The 22,900-nt window shown below is 37.4% G+C and overlaps 1 protein-coding gene across 1 annotated transcript in view; it reads right to left on the reverse strand.

Annotated features, from left to right (window-relative positions):
• The window catches only part of MYB (MYB proto-oncogene, transcription factor), a 35,209-nt gene that overhangs the window by 9,126 nt on the left and 3,183 nt on the right, over positions 1–22,900 (reverse strand). Inside the window, exons 2-14 of the mRNA XM_057527948.1 lie at positions 21,253–21,370; positions 19,345–19,416; positions 17,427–17,519; positions 16,960–17,180; positions 15,015–15,249; positions 13,588–13,668; positions 13,042–13,146; positions 11,466–11,720; positions 8,224–8,366; positions 7,119–7,233; positions 6,901–7,026; positions 5,677–5,787; positions 2,880–2,987 (exon numbers count right to left, since the gene is read on the reverse strand). Coding sequence (XP_057383931.1) covers positions 2,880–2,987; positions 5,677–5,787; positions 6,901–7,026; positions 7,119–7,233; positions 8,224–8,366; positions 11,466–11,720; positions 13,042–13,146; positions 13,588–13,668; positions 15,015–15,249; positions 16,960–17,180; positions 17,427–17,519; positions 19,345–19,416; positions 21,253–21,370 — 1,783 coding nt within the window. The remainder of the gene's footprint in view (positions 1–2,879; positions 2,988–5,676; positions 5,788–6,900; positions 7,027–7,118; positions 7,234–8,223; positions 8,367–11,465; positions 11,721–13,041; positions 13,147–13,587; positions 13,669–15,014; positions 15,250–16,959; positions 17,181–17,426; positions 17,520–19,344; positions 19,417–21,252; positions 21,371–22,900) is intronic.

A 22,900-nucleotide genomic window follows, 5' to 3' on the forward strand; every position in this document is an offset into this window, starting at 1 on the left:
AACATTTGATTTATTATAAGTACAAATGACAAAATTTCTAGGTTATATAAAGTACTCAAGTTGAATAGCCAGATCATTTAACAAGTGCACAATATGTTCAACAAAACTGTTCATGAGAAATCTGCCTAATTAGGTCAAATTGAATTATCAATGGAAATATATGATAAAGCATAATGGTTTTAATAAAAAATTACCAAATTGCTTAAAAACCTACATAAATATTGAGTCAGGGTTATATGAAATATAGGCAATATATGCTTAAATATTTAGAATTACCTGATGCATTTTCTGAAATTTATCACAAAAGTTTGAAACATTTTAGAAATCACATATTTCTATGGTACGAGAAGCTAGGTTTCCATGACACAAAATGAAGGAGATACATGGTGCATGCCATTCACTCATTCATTCTTAAAATGAATTAGTTATCTATTATAGCAGGTTATTAAAATATATTTGAGCGGTGTAAATCACTAAAACCATATAATGTAGATAGAAGCATTGACTCCAAAATCAACTTATAGGTCTCAATTATTTAGTTTAGTGGAGCCGACAAATGTTACCTTCACCATGTGATGTACATAGGTGGCTTAATCTCAATATACAATATCAGAATCTGTAGAGTGCCACATACGACTCACCGATATACTAGAAAATACTAATTAATAAAAATAGAGCTACTAGACTTCCCTGGGGTGCAGTGGTTAAGAATCTGCCTGCCAATGCAGGGGACACGGGTTCAAGCCCTGGTCTGGGAAGATCCCACATGCTGCGGAGCAACTAGGCCCGTGTGCCACAACTACTGAGCCTGTGCTCTAGAGCCCGCGAGCCACAACAATTGAGGCCGCATGCCACAACTACTGAAGCCCGCGCGCCTAGAGCCCATGCTCCACAACAAGAGAAGCCACCACAATGAGAAGCCCGTGCACCGCAACGAAGAGTAGCCCCCACCCGTCGCAACTAGAGAAAGCCCGCGTGCAGCAACGGAGACCCAGTGCAGCCAAAAATAAATAAATTAAATAAATTAAAAAAAAATAGAGCTATTACTTAATACTGAGTTTCAAAGATAAGTAATATTTCCATCAAATAAAATATAAATATGCTGATAATAAAGTTCCATACTGATTATTTTTTAAATTAGTATCATTAAAATTTTCAAGGTAAAAATTAGACAACCGATTTTTTAGAAATCTGACACTCTTGCCAAATCTTATGTAATATATATTTTATATCTGTACCATGTTTGGCTGGATATATTTTATTTATATCTGCATAAAGGTTTAGATTTAGGTTTTGCTAAACACTATTTGGTTAGGCCAAAAGCTTTAGGATTTAGTTTTAGGGAAAGAACCAGGGGTTTTCAACCTACATAATGATAACTGTCCCTAAATATATATATATGTTGCACTTTGCCACTTAGAATGCACTTTTTTTATACTATGATAAATATAGGTCAGATCCTAGCCTAGGTTACAAAATATACATAAAACTCAACCTAGTTTAATTAATGCACTAATAGCACTAGTCAAATTCTATGCTCTGGAAACCTAGGGCCAAATAATTCAGGGAGGAAGAAGGAAATAAAAACAAAAAAAAGCATTTTCATTCTGGATCTAGGATCAGCTCTAGGTAAAATTTTGAAGTGGCTGACCTTTGCCTTAACATCCTTCTAACCCCCTTTCTTTGTCCCCCTTATGTCCCCCTTCTGTTCTTTTCCTCATCTTCCAGTTCTTTGCCATATTCTGAGTCTCCTTCACATGGCTACCCAAGCCTGACTGACTCAGCAAAGACTCCAGATTCCCCACAAGGACAGACCTTCCCTAGCCCACACTCCAGTCAACAGTCACCTTTCATCAAAGCAGTTGGATCAGATAGAAGCCACAAGGAGAGCAATCTGATGGAATTAAGACACAAAGTGTGCCTACAGCCCTTCCAGCTGTATCTGTATTTCTTAAAAATAATGCTAAATATCACAAATGCTTTAAAGAGGGTAGTCTTAAGAGTCTCACAATTTGGAGAGAGAAGGCCTTACTGCAGTGATGGGAAAGCCCTTCCAGGAACAGGACACTCTTTCAAATCACACTGCCTAAAACAGTGCCTTTCCCTCACAGGACAACTGTGACTTTCCACTTCCTACTCCAGGTTCTCTACATGCTGCAGGGTCTATGACTTTTCCCTCGGTGTAGCACAGGGGGATGGAGGGGAGAGCTCAGCAGGTGGCTGGGTATCGGGCTATTGAATGTTGGGAACTGCTTTAAATAATGTAAGGGAACAAATTTGCATTCTTATTTACATTTGGCTCGGGATTAATTTGGAATTTGTTGTATTTCATCAACATACACCTCCTTCAAAAAAGGGAAATCTCTTTTGATATTAAAACCCGGGAGCAGATGTTCAACTACAGATTAGCCACATAACACTGACAGTTGACTTTTACATTCTGATAGTCAAATATGTTGTAATTCTTTTCTAGCTATCTAATTTCAAACTCCATTGAAAATCTAAACAGGGTCTGAGCTTGGATGGCTTAGTGAGGGAGCACAAAACATTAAAAATTTTGAAACTAAAATTAAACTATACCAATTTTTTATAAAACCTTTAAAAGCAGAAGAAGGAGATAGTGACACATGTGTAATTAACAATCTTAGTCTCAGTCACAGTAAGAAATGTTTCACTTCATCAGGCTTTGGGAGCCTCCTCTAATAAAAAATTTCCCGCGAGTCTCATATGAGGGGCAACAAGGAATTTTAGGAGTTTTTTAGACATTGGGAGTTGTTTAAAAGCATCACTCCTCTATGTCTAAAATGTTTTTCTTTTTTTTTTAAAAAAAGTTTTTTAGTGAATGGCTTTTAAGATACCAACATTGGAATAATAATTACCTGCAAGGGACTCGCCAGGGACCTGTTTTTAGGTACTGTAAATGCTTTGAGAACTTTGTCTTCATCTTCTGACACTGGTGTCATTAAAACGGAACTTGTAAGAATATTCTAAAGGGAAAGAGAATAATTTGAAATTTAAATGAGGTTGGATAATAGGAGAGCCGACACAATTCTAACACTTTAGAGAGTAGATTACTATGAGTTGACACACATTGGCAGGAAAAAAATGCAGGTATCTGCCAGAAATTCTCTTCCCAATGAGCTAAAGTGAGAACTCCACTATGTACTAACCCTAATCCCACTGTGGCAAACATCACTAAAACAAAAAGCCTCAGGGTCCCACACAGTTCTAGGCATGAGGCAGTCACTCAAAATACATCTGCTAAATGGATTAATAAATTTGTGCTTTTAAAAATTTACTAAACTCTGGTGAGAGAACTGTTTATTTCATATATTGGTAAAGAAATATTTTTGAGTTACAGATTAATGGCAGTATAGTATAATGGTGAAAAGTATGGAATTTAGAACTAGACTAAAGTTCTAACCCAGAACCGCCACTTATAAGCTATACAATCTTGAGTAAGTGACAAAGCCTCCCAGTGCCTCAGTTTCCCCCCTGGTGTAATGGAGATGATAATGTTACCAACCTTGTGAGGATTAGATGAGTTAATGCATCTAAAGCTCTTAGACTATTACTCACCACTTAGTACACACTGAATAAATATTAGCAATTGCTATTAGCTCTGATTCTTCATAAGAGGAAAGGGCAACCATTCACAAGTTACAAACTTTAAAATCGATGGTTAACCAAGGGCAAAACAAAACAAAACAAAACTACCAAGCCAGGGCTTCCCTGGTGGCGCAGTGGTTGAGAATCTGCCTGCCAATGCAGGGGACATGGGTTCGAGCCCTGGTCCGGGAAGATCCCACATGCCGCGGAGCAACTGGGCCCGTGAGCCACAATTACTGAGCCTGCGCGTCTGGAGCCTGTGCTCCACAACAAGAGAGGCCGCGATAGTGAGAGGCCTGCGCACCGCGATGAAGAGTGGCCCCCGCTTGCCACAACTAGAGAAAGCCCTCACACAGAAATGAAGGCCCAACACAGCCATAAAAAAAAAAAAAAAAAAAAAAATACCAAGCCACGAAAAGACACAGAAGAAATTTAAGAGCGTGTTACTAAGTGAAAGAAGCTAGTTGGAAAAAGCTACACGCTGTATGATTCCAACTCTATAATATTCCAGAAGAGGCAAAACTAGAGACAGTAAAAAGATCAGTGGTTGCCAGAAGTTGGAGGGATGAATAGCAGCAGAACACAGAGGACTTTTAGGGCAGTGAAACTACTCTGCACGATACTATAATGGTGGATAAATGTCAGTACAAATTTGTCCAAATCCATGGAACGAATAACACCAAGAGTGAACCCTAACATAAACTCTGGGCTTAGGGTGATGATGTATCAATGTAGGCTCACTAGTTGTAACAAATATATCCCTCTGGTGGGTGTGTTGATGATCGGGAGGCTGTGCATGTGTGAGGCCAGGGGATATATGGGAAATCTCTGTACCTTTTGCTCAACTTTGCTGTTAACCTAAGACTGCTCTGAAAAATAAAGTCTATTAAAAAAATGGTGGTAACCAAAGCAATGCAATATAGGGTATAATAAAGGGAATTTACTATAGACACTATGATTAGCACTATGCTAGATGCTACATAAAACCAAACAGGAGACAACTTAGCAAGGAGGAAATACAGGTATCCCCTGCTATTCAAAGGTTCACTTCACACCACTTTGCTTTTACGAAAGTCCTACATCAGTACCTAATATTTTCGCTAACTGCTAACCAAAAGAAATCCGAAGAGAATTTTTGCTTTTCTTTTGCAGCCAACTGTTACAGAGGCAGCACACACCCTGAGCGGTTAGAGTGGCCCCACCAAGCTCCTTCCCCAGGCACTACACTCAGCATCTCGGCATCAAGCCCCATAGTTTTGAATTGTGTGAGCATCTGTGCTTTATCTCAATTTCGTTATTTTTATTCACTTTTTATTGAAGTATAGTTGATTTAAAATATTATATTAGTTTCAGGTGTACACCATGGTGAGTTGATATTTTTATAGATTACACATCATACACAGTTATTAAAAAATACTATCTTATCTGTGCTATACATTACATCCCTGTGACATTTACTTTATAACTGGGAGTCCGTACCTCTTAATCCAGTTCACCTATTTCGTCCCTCTCCCCACCCCTCTCCCCTCTGGCAGCCACTAGTTTGTTCTCTGTATCTGTGAGTCTGCTTCTATTTGTTACATTTGTCCTTTTTTTAAAAAAAAATTTTATTTATTTTTTGCACCTGTTAGCAAGATATGTCCCAAGGTAAACTGCTGCTTTGCTTTATGTCATTTTGGCCTACTAAAGGTATCATAGGAATGCTCTACTTTCAGATAGTAGGGGAAACCTATACTACCTTTAGAAGACAAATAAGTAAGTTAAAAGAAAATGTAAAACTTAACATTCTGTTTTCATGGAAATGTGTATATACATGCAGCAGATTTTTTAAGTGGCAAGGACTCTCAGATCATAAGAAAATAAACAAGTCTGCAATGGAACAGAGTCTATTTCCGGCACATGTAGAAAATCTCACTTTCTATTCAACATTAATAATCATAAGAAAATAAGCATGTGAGAGAATATTTAGAAGTATGATGCACTAAATGCCAAAACCACAGCGGTCCCACATGCCACACACAGAATTCTGTGAGCCACCAACATCTCATAACGTGGGCGCGTACTTACTGGTACATCTGCCACAGGCGATGCCTGTGAGAACAGCTGAGTGTTCAGACTCTCCCCTTCCCAGTGGTCTGAGCAGAAGAAGTTTCCTGCTTTATCAGTTGGAGATTCCACCTAAAAGCAAACAGGAAGTGCTTTGTTGTTTCTAGAGCTAGAACTTCCCATGAAACTGTTAAACTCAAGAGTAAACTTCTGTAAGATGAATAAGGTCTGGGGATCTAATGTATAATACGGTGACTGTAGTTGATAACACTGTATTGTATAACTGAAATTTGCTAAGAGAGTAGAACTTGAATGTTCTCACTGGAAAAAAAGGTAAATATGTGAGGAGATGGATGTGTTAATTAACTCCATGGGGGAGAATCCTTTCATAAGGTACACATATATCAAAACATCACATTGTACACTTTAAATACCTTGTAATTTTATTTGTCAATTATATCTCAGTAAGGCTGAAGAAAAAGTAAATCTATGGCCAATCTCTCAACCACTTATCATTGTGTGAAAATAAATTCAAGAGGCACTGTATCGAACCTGTTGGAAATGCTTCTTGACACCAATGTAAAAGAGTTAGCTAGTGGGAAGCAGCAGCATAGCACAGGGAGATCAGCTCAGTGCTTTGAGATGACCTAGAGGGGTGGGATAGGGAGTGTGGAAGGGAGGCTCAAGAGGGAGGGGATGTGGGGATATACGTATGCATATGGCTGATTCATTTTGCTGTACAACAGAAACTAACACAGTATTGTGAAGCAATTATACTCCAATAAAGATCTATTTTAAAAAAAAACTACAATGAGATACAATGTCACACTCATTAGAATGAATAAAATCAAAAAGACTTACCAAAAAAATAGATACTATTAATTTAATTAGTTTCAATTTTCCATGATGTCCAAAAATTAAATATCTATGTATCAACCAGTCATCCATCCATCTATATATCAGTGATTTTAAAAAGTACAGTACAAAACTGCTTCCTTCTATTTCCTTTATACTCTCTCACATGTTTTCTGTTCAAACAGGAAGGAAATAGAAGTGGCTTGGCTTCCCAAATGCAAGATCGCATGCCTACAGCTTGGCAGTACCTCGTAACTGCATCTTATATGAAAATCTTTTATGAAAAGTGGTGTTGTTACACAGTGCCTCCCCCCACCCTCCCAGACACCTCAAGCTGCCCACAAGGGACAAAAACAGCAGGTTGTTCCTTCCAAAGGATCTCGTGTTTACCTCTTGTTTGATCTTCTTCAGTAAAGGTGGTCCATTTTCTTGAAACTCAGCAACAATTCCAGATTCATCAGATTCCTGTTTAATCACATCTTGTAGGTCTTCTACTAGATGAGATGGTGTCTGAGGCTGAAGGGATGATTGGGTACATTTGCATCAGAGGAAAATTTCTGTCGGTGCTCATAAACCAACTAAACCCCAAGAACTTTGTGAGAACTTACTAGCATCTTCAGGGGACCATATTTAATTTCTTGAGCTGCGAGTGCATGTTTGAATGGTGTAGGAGTTCTCGGAGAGCTTTCTAGGATTGACCTTTTGATAGCTGGAGTTCTGAAACTTTAAAAGGAAAACAAGTGTTGGTTAAATATAAAAGAACATATGTCTCTAACATTTCTCTACCTATTAAATTTAATATTTTTCTACTGAATACAATAAACTCATTGATATGGAATAGGGTATGCTGATGAATCATATATGTATTGTTAGGGAAAAGATAATATGTACATCACATATTTCAAAATATCATACCCCAAAACTAAGAGCATTAAAATATTTCTCATCTTTCTTTAATCATTCTGAAAACACATGAAGTACCCCTAAGCCTTTATAATGACCGTAAGTATTGTGAAGATCTGATGTCATTTAAAAATCAGTTTTATCTATTCATTATCTCTTATCTACCCACAACAGAAAACATATGTTAACCTTTTAAAGTGTATTTTATATTGGAAACAATAAAATTGCTTTTTTAAAAGGTTTCTTATAATTCTTATTGATGTTCTCTCCCATTTCTTTGAATTGGTTAAGGCTTTATTGACTATAAATGACTACTTAATCACTCCTTGGCTTCTAATCATATAATTTTCCTGGGGATGGCAAAAGAGGTCCTATCTATAGATAAATTTCAAAAAGAAAAAATAAGATTAAAAAAATATGAACTAAGTAAAGAACCATACTCATTCTGAAGTTTATAATCAAAGAGGAAAGGAGGCTGAAAAAGCTTGTTTTTGGTGAAGAAGAAAAGGACTTATTGAACAAACAGAAAAACTGAATGGAAAAGTTATTTTAAAATTACCTTTGCATATATAGGAAATTTTGAAATGAACTACAAAAGGTAATTTAGTTTATTCTCCCACCTTCTACCTCTAGGTAGTTCTAACATGCCCAGGACAGACATATTCAATGTGGAAATACACATGACTATGTATATAAAAGTGGATCAGTAAAATTACATATATAAATAGATCAGACATTTGGGGATTATATTCTATTAATTAAATATAAGTAAATAAAATAAATAATTTTTTTCTTGAAACAAGGACTTACATAGTATTTTCCTTTTGAGTTTTCACAGTCTGGTCTCTATGAAATGGTGTTGTAACAGTCAATTTGTGACCATTGAGAGGGGTGGAAGTTAAAGAAGGCATTTCCAAGTCTAAGTTTTCATGGTTATTGGAAGTGTTTAAGAACTAAATACGGGAAGAAAGAAAAAATACTTAAATTAAACAGTGATCCTTTACTCAGCCCAATTTAAAAATCACATGTTGTTAACAAGTAGGTATGTTTTACTGACCCATTATATGAGATAACAATGATGTTAACAAGCACATAGTGTTTTATTTCAATTCAGCACCCAAGATTTGGAGTATGATTTCCAAAAAATAAAATCTAGAGTCAATGCTGAAAAACTTGCAAAATCCTAAGAAAACATTCTCAATAAGTGACACTTGTCATTAAAGAGAATGAGATGCGCTTCTTATTAACATTAAAGGTGTTAAAGTGATTTTTTTTGGAAAGTAATCATTTTTTTCTTTCATACTTTGTTTTTTCTCTTTAATGATCTATGAACCATTATTATATAAAGTTGACATTATGTGGAAAATTCTTGAATAATTTAAGCTGTATCTCTCAGAACACTGATGTTCTGGGAAAGTAATAGGTGTTCCTCAAATGGTTCCAAGGTAAAACAAATTTGGGAAACACACATATTGTAATCTCCTCCTGGAAATTCACAATGCACATCCGTAAATTAAAAACTTTGGGGCTTCCCTGGTGGCGCAGTGGTTGAGAATCTGCCTGCCAATGCAGGGGACACAGGTTCGAGCCCTGGTCTGGGAAGATCCCACATGCCGTGGAGCAACTGGGCCCGTGAGCCACAATTACTGAGCCTGCGCATCTGGAGCCTGTGCTCCGCAACAAGAGAGGCCGCGATAGTGAGAGGCCCGCGCACCGTGATGAAGAGTGGCCCCCGCTTGCCACAACTAGAGAAAAGCCCTCACACAGAAACGAACACCCAACACAGCCATAAAATAAAAAATTAATTAATTAATTAATTAATTAAAAAAAAAAAAACAACTTTGAGAGGTCCTGCAGTAAAGAAACCATTTTAATTTTGTTTGATTCAGTGTTTCCCAAACTTATATACCTATATATTTAGATGTTTTTCTGGAACATCATTAAAGTCTTGTAGAACTAATATACTTCAGAACAGAGTTTGGAAAATACAAGCAAAAAATAAGATCTTTCTTTAGTGGGCATATCATTTGCTCATACCTAAGTTGTTCTTAAAACAGACTCAACAGGCATAATTGGAAAAATGTTTTAAAGAGCCAAATTATCCTTTAGCTTCAATTATTTTCATAATTAAGGACCACAAGTCTTTGATAAAAATTCTAATTTCCATGCCTTAAAAAAGCTGTACGAAATAAGAACATTCATTGGCAAAAACTGCCAAAAAATATTATGGCACGACTCAGAAGAGCCAATGTTGAGAAATTGAAATTAAAACATACGTTATTTTTCTTAAGCATTTGTTCCTCATTTTCTCCCAAAACTTTTTCCCTTAAAGATGGACTGGAACCTTTAAATTTTCTAGTTGCAGCTCAAATGTGATCTAAACATAATTTGGTTCCCTCCTCCCCTGGGTCAGTGAATCACATAGCAATAAGTGAACAAAGAGGCAGAAAATCTGTTAAAGTTTTTAAAGGGATGGGAGAAGAGGAAGAAATAGAAATGTTAAACTCTAGTGTTGAAGGAAATAAAAGCACATCCCAGGCAACTAACTCTCTTTAGAATCGCCAAAAAGTCAGAGAGAGAATTAGGACAAAATCATCAGTCTACAGACAGCCTACACTCTGGGAGGCGGTATGACTTAGCAACAGCCAGAGTCAACAACGGAATGAAATCAGTGAAGACAACAGTCATGAGTCATTTGTTCCAAAGGATTAGTTTCTAGATTATTAAGGTTCAGGTGTCTGTTGAAAATTAGTAACAGCTGTGCAGAAATTGTGCTCTACCTGCGAGGGGGAGAAAGGTAGGCTTTTGACAGGGGAACGCTTGGGAGTTGAACTGCTGACGTCAGCAAATATCAAGGAACTAGAGTGTCCAGTGGCTATGGGGCTGGCCTGGCCCCGCTTTTTTCGAAGGATGACCCGTGGAATTGTGCTGGGCCTCGCAGGAGGGAAGGGCTTGGGCAGGTCAAGTGAACCCTCACTCAATTTGCGTTTGTTCGCCCTCGTGCTAGGCTCTCCTGCAGGTCTATTCACATTGCCCTCTCTTTGCTGAAGCTGGAGGGCTTTGCCTGCGTGGTGTTGGCTAGGTGAAAAAGCTGCTTCTTCAAAGAATTCAAAACTGCTGAGATCACCCCATGATGAAGGATCCTGAAACAACGTGGGAGGCGTGGAACTTTGAGACAGTGTGTGCACATGATGTGTGCCATCACCTGAAACACAGCACTGAGAAAGAGATGCTGAATGCAGAGAAAACACCTGGCCCGCTTGCTTGCCCTCCTAAGAAACAGCTTCGGGATGAACAGTTGTTCTGGTACACTGCATGGTGCGTCTCCCATGCTGCCTCAAGGCTGGCCCTACCCTGGTGCTGCAGGGACCTCCTGGTACTCTATCACTTGCATGCAGTTCAAAGCAAAAAGAAGACCTTTTTGATAGCACATTTTGGCAATGTTCATCCTCTGTCTGATGGGGGATGCAGTAAATGCTTTTTAACCAACTGGGAAACAAAGGAAATGAATTGAGTGTCTGCTTTTGTGATACTGAATTCAAGTTTGTTTCACCAGAGATGGTTTGTCTCGGTGAACCAGTTGGGACTGGTAATCAATGTTTTGTGGAGAAAGCCATGCGCCAACCAATGAACATATTACCACTTCAAATATATTGAAAGATGGCTTTAAGCTCCGAGTGAACATAATTCTTAATGTGCTATCCAAAAGCAAAGCACAATTTTAGGGAAACACAAAGGAGTAAACAAAGTACAAAAAGAAAAGTTTAAAATAATCCAAATATCATTCCTATCACCCAAGCTCTACTTATAGGTCATTAACTTTACTATTTTAAAAAATATGCATTTTGAAGGAAATATGTGAAAAGCTACCTTTTTATCTGGGTAGACTAAGAAATCAGATATTGAAAAGATATATACACAGAAACTAAAGTCATACGTTTACGTTAACATATGCTAGTAACACGATATTCGCCGTAGAAAATGGCAACAATTTGAGGAGTTTCCTAATTCCCCTTCCAAAAACATTAACTTGCCTTAAAAATTCTACTTACAGAATCTATAAATTGAAGTGTTTCTGCAAATTCTAAGAGGTTCTTAACATTGTCCAGAATGGTGCCTTGGTGGACGATCATGCATCTGGCTGGAGAGGCGCTTTCTTCAGGTAGGGAACCAGGATCCACCGGCAGAGATGGAGTGGAGTGGTGGTCTTCCAAACAGGAAACAGGTGCACTGTCTCCATGAGGTCTGGTGTGGTCGGCAATGGTGGTGCTGTGCCACCCAGGGTAGCTGCATGTGTGGTTCTGTGTCTAAGGAGGGGGTGGGGAAATAAAGAAAAAGCGGGGAGGAAAAAGGGAGAAGGAACTTAGCAATGAAGTTGCACAAGGTATCAGATGCTGTTAGAGGAAAGATAAAAGTCATTGCATCATCCAAAACTTGCGCCTATGAGACAGTTGTCAAGATGTTTCCTTTTATCAATGCAAGACCCTGCTTTTTAATAATGGTATAGCCTGTCATCTATAGGATTACCTTCACTGTCATCATTTTGTTAAAGCTGCAAATAGAGGGATTATGTTACAAAGTACAACTCTCACATGGAATGTCTTAAAAATCTACTTTGACATAATTTCCAGCATGATCATAAATGTTTGCTGCAAATTAAGAAGTGGGCTATTCTCATTCTAACCTACAAAAAGGCTGGAGGATTCAAGAGTTAGAGTTGCTTTTATGTGCATATATTCTTGTGGCTTCTACTCCTTTTTTAATGCTACAGATTGCACTGATGCAGTGAAGGGCTGCCAAATCAACGTGGTTAGGAAAGCAGAAGAGCAAATTAACAGAAGTCTCCTTTCAGCATGACCACGCAACAGGAGAAATTGCAAAACATTAACTAAAGTTAAAAAGTGGTCGAACTATCATATGCACATAATCATTTTATTATTTAACCAAAAAGAAATCTACTCCTCAGAATACCTACTGGGTATCACATCTTTTATTCTCTTTGTTGGTTAATTACATACGTTACAAAGTGCAAGCTGCTTTCCCAGTTTGCTGCCCAATCACTAGAAAAGATGTCAAAATTCAGTAATGGTCCACACAGCTTTTGTGCGTGCAAACAAAAGAGTCATTTATGTTGCTTATGGAAAGATTTAATATATATCTTTTTTACATGTATATACTGGACATACATCAAATCATGTTTGAAATGATAAAGTATGAAAATCTAGCTTAAAAAATAATAGAAAAAGAAAAAATCGAATGATCAGGCACCCGACAGATACGCAGCTTTGTAAAATAAAAAAAAACAAAAAAAAATTGCAAATTTTCATTTTTTCTCTGCTAGTCTTTGAATTGATTACAGTCCTTCTGAAGAAAAAAAAATCAAGGATGAGAATCACAAATGGATATTGAGTTTCTATGGCAACACCAAAGGACTACTTCCAACTTAGTCAACACACATTGTGATACCAACTGCATTTTATTACAAGCAACCTCTAGTGTTTAAACATTGTTAGTGGATATACAGAGTCCTGATTAGCGTGATATTTAGAAGATAAGGGAAAAGATACAGAAGAGCACTGGGGTCAAGCATTATCCCCCACCCAGATCAAGTAGGCGGTGACGTCTTACTGGGACTGCCTGCTGTCCTTTGAGTTCATTCTCAGTCGACATTAGAAGCAACTCTAGCTCCTTTATTCGCTTTTCTTTCTCAGGGTCTTCATCGTTATAGTGTCTCTGAAATTAAAAGTTACGGGAGAAAAAAAAAAAAAAGATCTGGTGGGAAAGTGTAAATACAATGGTTGTGGCCCGAGGTTCACGAGGGACCACACAGAACCCAAAGAGCCCTGGCGTGGAACAAACGCCAAAGGAATCTGGCCACTGTAGAAATCTCTGAATGTTATCCCAGACATAAGGGAGGGATGTGAAACCTGAGGCTAGAGGAGATGCTGACGGAGGGGTTGTTTCAACTTCTAACATCAGAGAACCTGAGAATTCTGGCACTAATTCACTCTGGAAGTGTAGCTTGCTGGCCAGAACTCTGCCCACCTCTCCACGGCCCCCTTTTCTTTTAACTTCAGTGGATCAGGTGCAAATAAGCGTTTGGATGAAAGAAACAGAACTGTGCCTTGAGTAGCTAATGAGTTTCTTCACGAAATGATCTTAAAATGGGCTTACCTGAATGGCTGCAGCAGCTGGCTGAGGGACATTGACTATATTTACATGTAACGCTACAGGATATGGGACGTGACTGGAGACCTATGTCAAAAAGGCAAAACACATATACACTAATGTGTATAAAATAGATAACTAATAAGAACCTGCTGTATAAAAAAATAAATTAAATTAAATTTTTTAAAAAAGGCAAAACAAACAAAGGCCGAGTCATTCATGGTTCCACGTGCTTCAGGGGACTTGTTGCCTTCCTGAAGTTTTGCTCTAGGACTAAGGAACACAAACAAACAAACAAACACTTTTCTGATAAAATTCACAAAGCAAAATAAATAAATAAAACCCAACTCCAATTTGAAATTTTAGCCAAGCCTTTAATAATGGTTAAAGAGCTAAAGCAACAGAGCGAAAGAAATTTAAGGTGCTCATCGATCCTGATAGGAAGTATTCCTTAGAGTAAAACAGAAAGAAAAATATAATCTAAAATACATTCACGAGTGTATGAAAGAAGTTTTGATGGTAAAAACGGATGGCACTAGCTGTTTATAAATAAAAATATTTTTCTGTGAATTATTATGAGCTTTAGGAAAGAGTATAGCACCTCTTAAGATAGTTCATTCACCTGAGACCAGTCAGGAAGGTCTGTAGTCAAATATATGGAACAGACAGAGAAGAGTAAAAACTACTTCTGATATGTTTTGCATAGAATTTGTTTATGAGCTCTGAATTCTTGGATAAGTTTCACCATTTATTATTGTTGATTTTAAGATTCAAGTCTTGATTTTTTTCTCTTTATTCTTCTTTTCCCACCCAATTTGAAGATTTTTTTCCATAAATATAAATATCAAGAAATGAAGAAAGAATCACACTGATTCAAAGGAGGATAAAAGATGTCAGATGTCAGTCACAAAACTGCTCCTGATTCACAGTAAGAAGGTAAACACTTACTGAATGAATAAATTAAGATACTTCAGCTAGATCACTACCAGAATTGAACTTACAATCATCTGTTAAATTTCAGTGTCAAACTATTTCCTCTTTAAATGTAATATTACATTCACTTTTCATTTCAGCAGAGAAAAGTATTAGATACAACTGCACCTCCATCCCCCCATTCTTCTTCAGCAGTACCTTGTTAAGTAAATTTATATTCAAAAGCTAACTTCCCAAATTAGATTCGAAGCAGCAAGTTAGAATCAAACAACTTGGATTTTAGTCTGTACTATCTCTATGAGCTGTGTAATCCTGGACAAATCACTTAACATCCTCATTTCCGGATCCATATCAGGGATAACAACACCTACCCCTCTCAATTGATCGTGATCGTGACCATGTTCATGAAAGCTGAGAAGTATGCACCTGAAAGGTATCATTATTACCTGGAGCTAAAATAACATCTCTCTCATTAAACTAAATTCTGAGGAATGGCTTACGTTTTGTGCTTCAGAAACGTGGTAATAGGAATAGTCATTGTTAACTGAGGGCTGGCCAGTTGGAGGGAGTTGAGCTGAAGGTAGAGCATGGGCAAAACCCATCAAATGGCTGTTCTTCTGAAAACTTGTGGCCACTGGTGGCTGGCTGGCTTTAGAAGACTCCTGCAGATAACCTTCCTGCTCGACCTTGCGACGCATGGTAGAATTCCAGTGGTTCTTGATAGCATTATCAGTTCTGCACAGAAATATATCACATACACATTTTACAAACAAAAATTTCAATTCAGATTACAGTTAATTGACAGAAAACTGTTTCTAACAGAGACCCTTTCTTTTGGTCCACTACGAGTGTTTTTTTCCTTTTAATTGTTTCTGTCTTCTCTGCCTCCTAAAAATCATGCTTCCACTATCACCTAATTAAAAATTGATAGGTTTCTCTAAGTTACATAATATGGAACTTATACAGTTTTCTATAAATGCTGAAATCTTTTAGCCATTTTGTTTCCTTGTTAAGAATATTTCCAATACAACACCCTTCATGTTTATTCTGATTGTGGTACAAGACTCTAATACAACTTAAAGTTCTGGCTGTTCTAGAAAATTACTCCTTTGAGTGTGGCTTAGCAGGGCCTACACATCACAACAGGCACTCAGTAAGGTTTGGTGAGCAATAACAATGTTGCTGCCGCCTCAGTGTCTACTCTTTATCTAGAATGGCACTAGCCAGAGATTTTGAGTAAAAAAATTCCCACCTTTTGAAAACTACCTCAAATTGTTCCATAACCAGGCAAATGAAGCCATAACCAGAGGCGAAAATGCAAAATGGGATCCAGAAGGGAAAGAGGCTAACTCCCCAATATATTTTCAAACTGCAAAGCATTTTTACTAAAGTTTTTCAATTCTCAGGAAAACAGTTTCTCAATTCAAAAAAACCGTTTTAAGCCTCCCTTTTACTATTTCGATGGGGGTGGGGGAGTGTATGCTAAAGAAAGAGGAAGTTCAATTGCCCCTTAAATTTTTGGAAGAATCAACAGCATATCCTTTCAGACCATATGGGAGAAAAGGCCTCCTTTTATCAACCTTTTGAATTCTCTAAGCTTATACTGAACCAGGAGGGAGGAAATGTTTTAGAACATCACAAGAGAACACTGCATAGACCATGAGAGCCATAGCCTTCTTTGAAATGACCCTTTCTCCACTTTGGGGTTATGAAGCTCAAGAATAAAAATATTTAAAATATTTCCTATCTTACAATATTTTTATGTAAGATTTATAATTAGTATCTTCCAAACTAAATGGCATCTGTTATAAACTGTTTAAATGGGGAAAGTGGGACAAAAATGAGCTTCCATAGATATCCCTCATAATGAGGTCATTTTTGTGCTTTGTTCATTAAAAAGAAAGCTTAACAACGACATTATTTAAAAACCTGGAAGCAGTACGATAATTCTTGAAATACAATCTTTCTTTATTCAAAAGAAAAAATTAAGCCAAGTGGTATAATGAAATGAACATGGTATCAGGAAAATGGTAGCCAAATTCCTTCTGGTCACTTAACCAGCTGTGTGAACTCATACCAAAGACAAACTGTCTACCCTTGGTTTCCTTCTATGTGTTTAGAGTTTCATAGTTTACGAAGTGCTCTGACATTCGTTTTACTTGATACTAGCATCGGCCCTACGAAGTAGGTTATACCCCGTTTTGCAAATGGGGCAACTGAGGCTGAGGAAAGTTGGCCCAAGCTCACTGTTGGGTGGATTCTGGAAGTCCTCAGTGAGGTAAACTCTAAGATCTCTTCCAGTTGTAAAAGCTATGCATCTAGTTTATCTCGTGAAACATTTACCATCGATAAAATGTAATTCACTCACCATACATTTTAAAGCAGAATGTTCAATACCCACTCCCTCATTCTTCCCAATCAATATATTTTTTGACATATTATTACCGTCCAGGCAGTAGCTTTGCGATTTCTGCCCATCTGTTCCCCAGTCTCTTGTGTGCCTGGTAAATAATTCTGTCTTCCTCTTCTGTCCAGGAGGTTTTCTTAACTTCTGGATTCAAGTGGTTATGCCACCTCTCCCTACATTGTTTTCCAATTCTCCCCTTTAAGTGCTTGGCAATAACAGACCAACGTTTCGGACCGTATTTCTGTACAAGCTCTATCACCTTCAGATAAACACACAAAAATAACCTATGTTTTAATGTTATGTAATGAGTCAGTGTAATCATTCTTCATGTTACAAGATCTTTAGAAAATTTCTAAAAATCTGCTTTCATTCACGGGAAATATGGGAATGGAGTCCTCTGCTTCCTGTTTGCACACTTTACCTGTTTCTTCAAGTTGGGAAACAGTCAACAATGTTGGGGAATATTCATAATTGTGATTCACACACCAACGGAGAAAGAACTTACTCTCTGATCTTCTTCTTTGGTCCAAGGACCCTTGATGAGCTCAGGGTTTAGTACTTTCTGCCATCGGTGCTGGCACTGCACATCTGTTCGATTCTAGGCAAATAAGATAAAGTATGCACTGTCATACAGATACGATGTGATAAGCACATGAAGACTGTTGTAATATAAATCACACACGGACAATATGCAGTGAAAACATTCAAGAACATATTTTAGGGCATATTTGGAGAGCCCATTACTTACAGCTAAAGAACATACAAAGAATATATCAAAGTTGCATCTAAAATTAGAAGCTCTGGGCTTCCCTGGTGGCGCAGTGGTTGAGAGTCTGCCTGCTAATGCAGGGGACACGGGTTCGAGCCCTGGCCTGGGAAGATCCCGCGTGCCGCAGAGCGGCTGGGCCCGTGAGCCACAGCTGCTGAGCCTGCGCGTCTGGAGCCTGTGCTCCGCGACGAGAGAGGCCCGCGCATCGCGATGAAGAGTGGCCCCCGCTTGCCGCAACTGGAGAAAGCCCTCGCACAGAAACGAAGACCCAACACAGCCAAAATCAATCAATCAATCAATCAATCAAACATACGCATCTGATTCAAGATCCTCATTAAAAAAAAAAAATAATAAAAAAAAAAAAAAAATAAAATTAGAAGCTCTGCCTGCTGAGGGAAATAGTCCTGCCATGTGAACTAAAGGATCATCGTACTGCATACCTGGTTGTCAATTTAACTTAACCTTAACCTCAGTGTATTGAATTTGGAAGTACCCACGTGGATTAGGACTTCTTAGAGAGTCCATATTGATGTTGGACTTTTATGGGAACCCACTCTAAATGACTCAAGTTTGATTCCCATTCAAACTAAGAGATGTGCTTCAATTTAGGACCACAAGTGTTAATATTGCAGAAAGAACAAAGATGAATAAAGATAGGCCCTGTTTTATAAGAGTTTATAATCTTGTAAGAAGTAAAAGACAAATATATAATTAACTAATAGAGGGCAGAATTTGATTCATATGCAAGAAGAGACCAAAGTAAAATGATATTGGGGTGGAAAGAGGAGCATCTTCTGAGGAGGAGAAATTATGTTTCCTTAGAAGGAGTCCAGAAAAGCTCTTGGCATGGACTTTGAAGGATGGATAGAACATTTTAGGAGGTGGCATCACCAGGGACAAAAGCCCTCAGGAGGGAAAGCAGAAATGAATTCAACCAAACCTGCTTACAGAAGGGAAGTAGGAAACAGAACTGGGGCTGTAAGCTGAGGCATAAGGGAAGGCCCTCATGTGCCAGGCAGTTTACCTGATGTGTGAGACTCGAAGTTACTGTTGCTAGTTTTGAAAAGTAAAGTACAGCTGCATTTTATGAAGCTCCATCTGTCAGTGGTGTCTGGGATGTATGGGATAGTGGAAAGCTACAAGTAGGAAAGCCAGTTATGAAGGCAATGCAATCGGTCAGAGAAGAGGGAAAGGGGCTGAACATACGGAACAGTGAGAAGAATAAACAAAGGAATCCCAGATTCCTTAATCCTTGCTTGGTTGTAGGGGATGGGGGAGTATGATAAGTCTAAAAGAATGCCAAAATTTTAAACCAGGGTACCAAAATTATGGCTATTGAAAAAACAGGAAATTTAAAAGAAGCTGACTTGGGGGAAATACCATGAGTTTAGTCATCTACTATATAACAAATCATCAAAATGCTAATTTATATTATCCTAAAAAATTAAAAGATAAAATAAGAAGCAAACGTTTAAAATACATTGTAAAAATCCTTTAACAATATATTTAGAAATTTTAATTATACGCATTACAATAGAAATATAAGTTACAGATAAGGCATTTCTCCCATGTCTTAATATCATCTCCTATAATATCTTATTTAAATCTTTGGGAGAAGATTTCCTTTTACAGAAAGAAAAAATTACTAACTTACCGGGAGATAATTGGCAATAACTTTCCAGTCATCTGTTCCATTCTGTTCCACCAGCTTCTTTAGTTTTTCATCCTAAGACATTTAAAGGTAATCCTAGGATATCAGTCATTTACTGTACAACTCTATTCAAGTTTGAGTTAAAGGGGAACCGACCCCCCCCCAAAAAAATCTCTCAAAAATAACCAAATTCAACAAATATTAAGGTGATATACTGGTTTACAGCATAGATTTATTTAGAGTCAGACAGACCAGAGTTTGAATCTTAACTCAGCTACTGATTAGTTGTATAAACTTGGGTATATCATTTTGCTTTTCTGGACATTAGTATTGTCATCTGTACAATGGAAACGATGATGTCAACAGGGTTATTTGGGGATTATATGAGTTAATTATGCAAAACATTTAGCATAATGCCTGGCACATTGAATGTTTAACATATGGTAACTTTTAAAATTTTACTTTGTGGGAAAAAAGTAATGAACTCCAGTGTTTGACTTCAGAGACGTTGAACTATGGCAATAGATAGGCTCTCAGTAAGAAATAGTTCAAGCTCTAGTCTAACATTTAGTAAGTTCAACCTCTTTCATATAAAAAAATGTAAGATCACTTTTCTTAATTACACTCGAAGGCATGTATGATGTAAGAAAATCATTTAGCTTTTGTATCAATGTGTTGACAATTTAAATGAGACCAAACTTATTAGAACACAGAAGACGCTAAACGTCAGGGTGAAATCTTTCAGTTCACAAGTGTCTTTCCAAACATGTTCAAGCAAAAGAGAATCCTCATGTTTCTGCAAAGGTAACTTTCACACACAATGTGAGTCCCCGCTATGACACAGTCACAGGAATTAGGAAACCAGTGTTACAAACAGAGCTTCTAAATCGCTGAGAATCACCCAAGTGCACAATTTCCATAGGCAAAATATGGATTTCCTATGGACCTCACTGGAAATCCCGTCCGCCTGTCAATGAGAGCTCTGGTTTAAGTGAAGGAGGACAGGATGAAACCGAAGAAGAGTCAATACCATTTATTCTAACATGAAATCTTCTACAATTGGTAGCAAATTTTTTAAAGAACTTTGAAGAAAAAAGCAACTTTTCTCTTACATTAATAATTTTGCCTCCTAAGCATTTTTCCATTCCCATAGAGATCAAGATTTGATAAGATAGCAGAAGAAGAGAGGTGAGAAGGAGACACATCTCCATCCATTTTTAAATGTTTTCAGAACAGACATCCACATATATTTCTCTGCGTAATATTATATACCAAGAATGTTAAATGAACCCATTATAACAAGACAAGTTCTGTGAGTGTTTTGCTTTATTCTTTTGTTTTGTTTTTGGAAATAGCAATTCATTCATTTGTTCAGGGAACATCTGTTAATATCCCACTTTGTGGCAATCGATTCTGGGTTCAGGGAACGCAAAAATGAATAGATGTTTAGCCCTGCCCTCAGCAGACTTACAGTCTACTGGGCGGTGGTGGGGGGGAATATACATTACAGCAACAATAAATAAGAACATGTATCCATTGGCTGGAGGACGAATCCAACCTGTCTGGGGAAGCCAAGGTTGGCTTCACAGAAGAAGTGATGTCTTCACAAGTGTTGAAGAAGTAGTAAGAAGTTGTGGGGCAAAGGGACAAGAGCAGAATAGGCAGAAGGAAACGCAGATAAAACAAAGTGAGGAGGGGACCTTCAAACAACTGCAGAAAGTTTGGAAAAGGATGGTATAGTGTCCATGTGGGGGAGTGGTGAGGGGTATGGACGCGGCACAGGCAGGCTAGGATAAGAGTCAAAGAGCCCGCTAATGAGTTTGAACATCTGTAGTTTAGCTGAAATTTTGTTTTTTTATAAATGGATGCACTCTAGGTTTTTCCCCATGTTTTGATTACGTGATTAGTTACCTCTTCCCTGGTCCACCTAGTTTTCCCCAAGTGACGCTTTCCAGACTTGGGAAGCAGCCCGTCATAATCATGGTCACACATCTCAATGTCTTCATCATCCTCGTCACTACTGTAGATGCTGCAGAAATAAAAACGGGCAGATGTGGACTGAAACAAGAGGATTCAAACTACTGGATTACAAAACTTACACCAAAACTCCTCAACAATCTTTTCAAAGGTTACAAAGGTAAAACTTTGAAAACTTGCATAACGAGACTGTTTTTGGCACTCTGTTGCTCTAGGATTGTAAACTGGTTCTGCTGTTATTGGTATCCACAGATACGGCAAAGGACCTGGCACTTTCTATTGCTCTGCATGTTTAAACCTGCTGTTAATGTTAGACCAGTGACAAGTTACACAATTGGCAACCTTCCAACCAATGAAGGTTTAAGTTTAAAACTTAATGTTAAGGACAATAAAAGGAACGAGAGCCCATGTCCTTTACGTAAGTACACTCGCAAAACCTTTGGTATACGTCCCATCATTTAAGTAATATTTCCCAAATACAATTTAAAAAACCTCAATTATGTTATCCTAATGGGACTGGTGTTTTATTAAGAGAAAAAAATTCAAGAAGTAATGCACCCAACAATATAATTATAGTCATCCCTTAAAGATTAGAAGATTAAGAGAATCTAAAAGGAAAGGATTTTAAAACCTGAGAAAGGATAAATGATCAAGTGATCAAACTGCTTTGTAAATAACATTAATACCAAACAGTTCAAAACTCCAGGCCAGGTTGATCCAACTTGTGGCCACGTTTACAATCCTCAGTTTCCAGAGTAACCAAGTGAATAATTAGGCCACATGATAGTCAGAATCTTACTCATGTTTTTTCTACCTCTGACTGAATGGTATTTGAAAGATCTTAAAATGTACCTAATTTAAAACTGAGGGATTCCCACAGGTGGGTTTAAAAGGAACCCATTACTGTTTTCAGAAGAGCTTTTTCTTTTACCTACTTGACCAAAACTATAAATTTTGATGACTTTTGAAGTAACTCTATACTTAATGTTTATTAATCATATAATGGATAGGTGAGAGTCATTTTACAGCCAGTTTACTTTTAGTTATAATTTTACTTATAAAACTTAAGATATGAGGAAAAATTATACTATCTTTAAAAATTTACTAAAATTTATCATTGTAATATTGAGAATTCCATCAAACTAAGAACAATAAAAATAATGATATAAAGCAATATCATAATGCAGATTATTATTCTAAAAAAGAAAATGTATGTTCATATCAGGTTTTGTCTTCCAAAAGCAACTTACAAGTATATATTACCCATCCCTTACAAGCAAGCAAAAATGCTTACCAAAATTCCTGAATTTGAGGTTCTTATAATTTAAAACTATTATTTTGGGAAACAATCTGAAGGTCCAGGATGCATGGTGACAAGTAGGATGTGATCCAAACTTAAAATGCCACCACAATAAAGACCACTAAACTGAGTTTATAATCTATAACCATCTTTCATTTAGTGTCTATCCTTTTGAACAAGAGCCTGATCCTGTTTCACATTGTCAACAAGGGGCTCTAAACCAACTTCTGATTAAAAATTACAGTAGTTTCCCTTTAATAAAAAGCACAAGCATCATAAGGT

Source organism: Balaenoptera acutorostrata, chromosome 14, assembly GCF_949987535.1.
Source record: "Balaenoptera acutorostrata chromosome 14, mBalAcu1.1, whole genome shotgun sequence".
Classification (NCBI taxonomy): Eukaryota; Metazoa; Chordata; class Mammalia; order Artiodactyla; family Balaenopteridae; genus Balaenoptera; species Balaenoptera acutorostrata.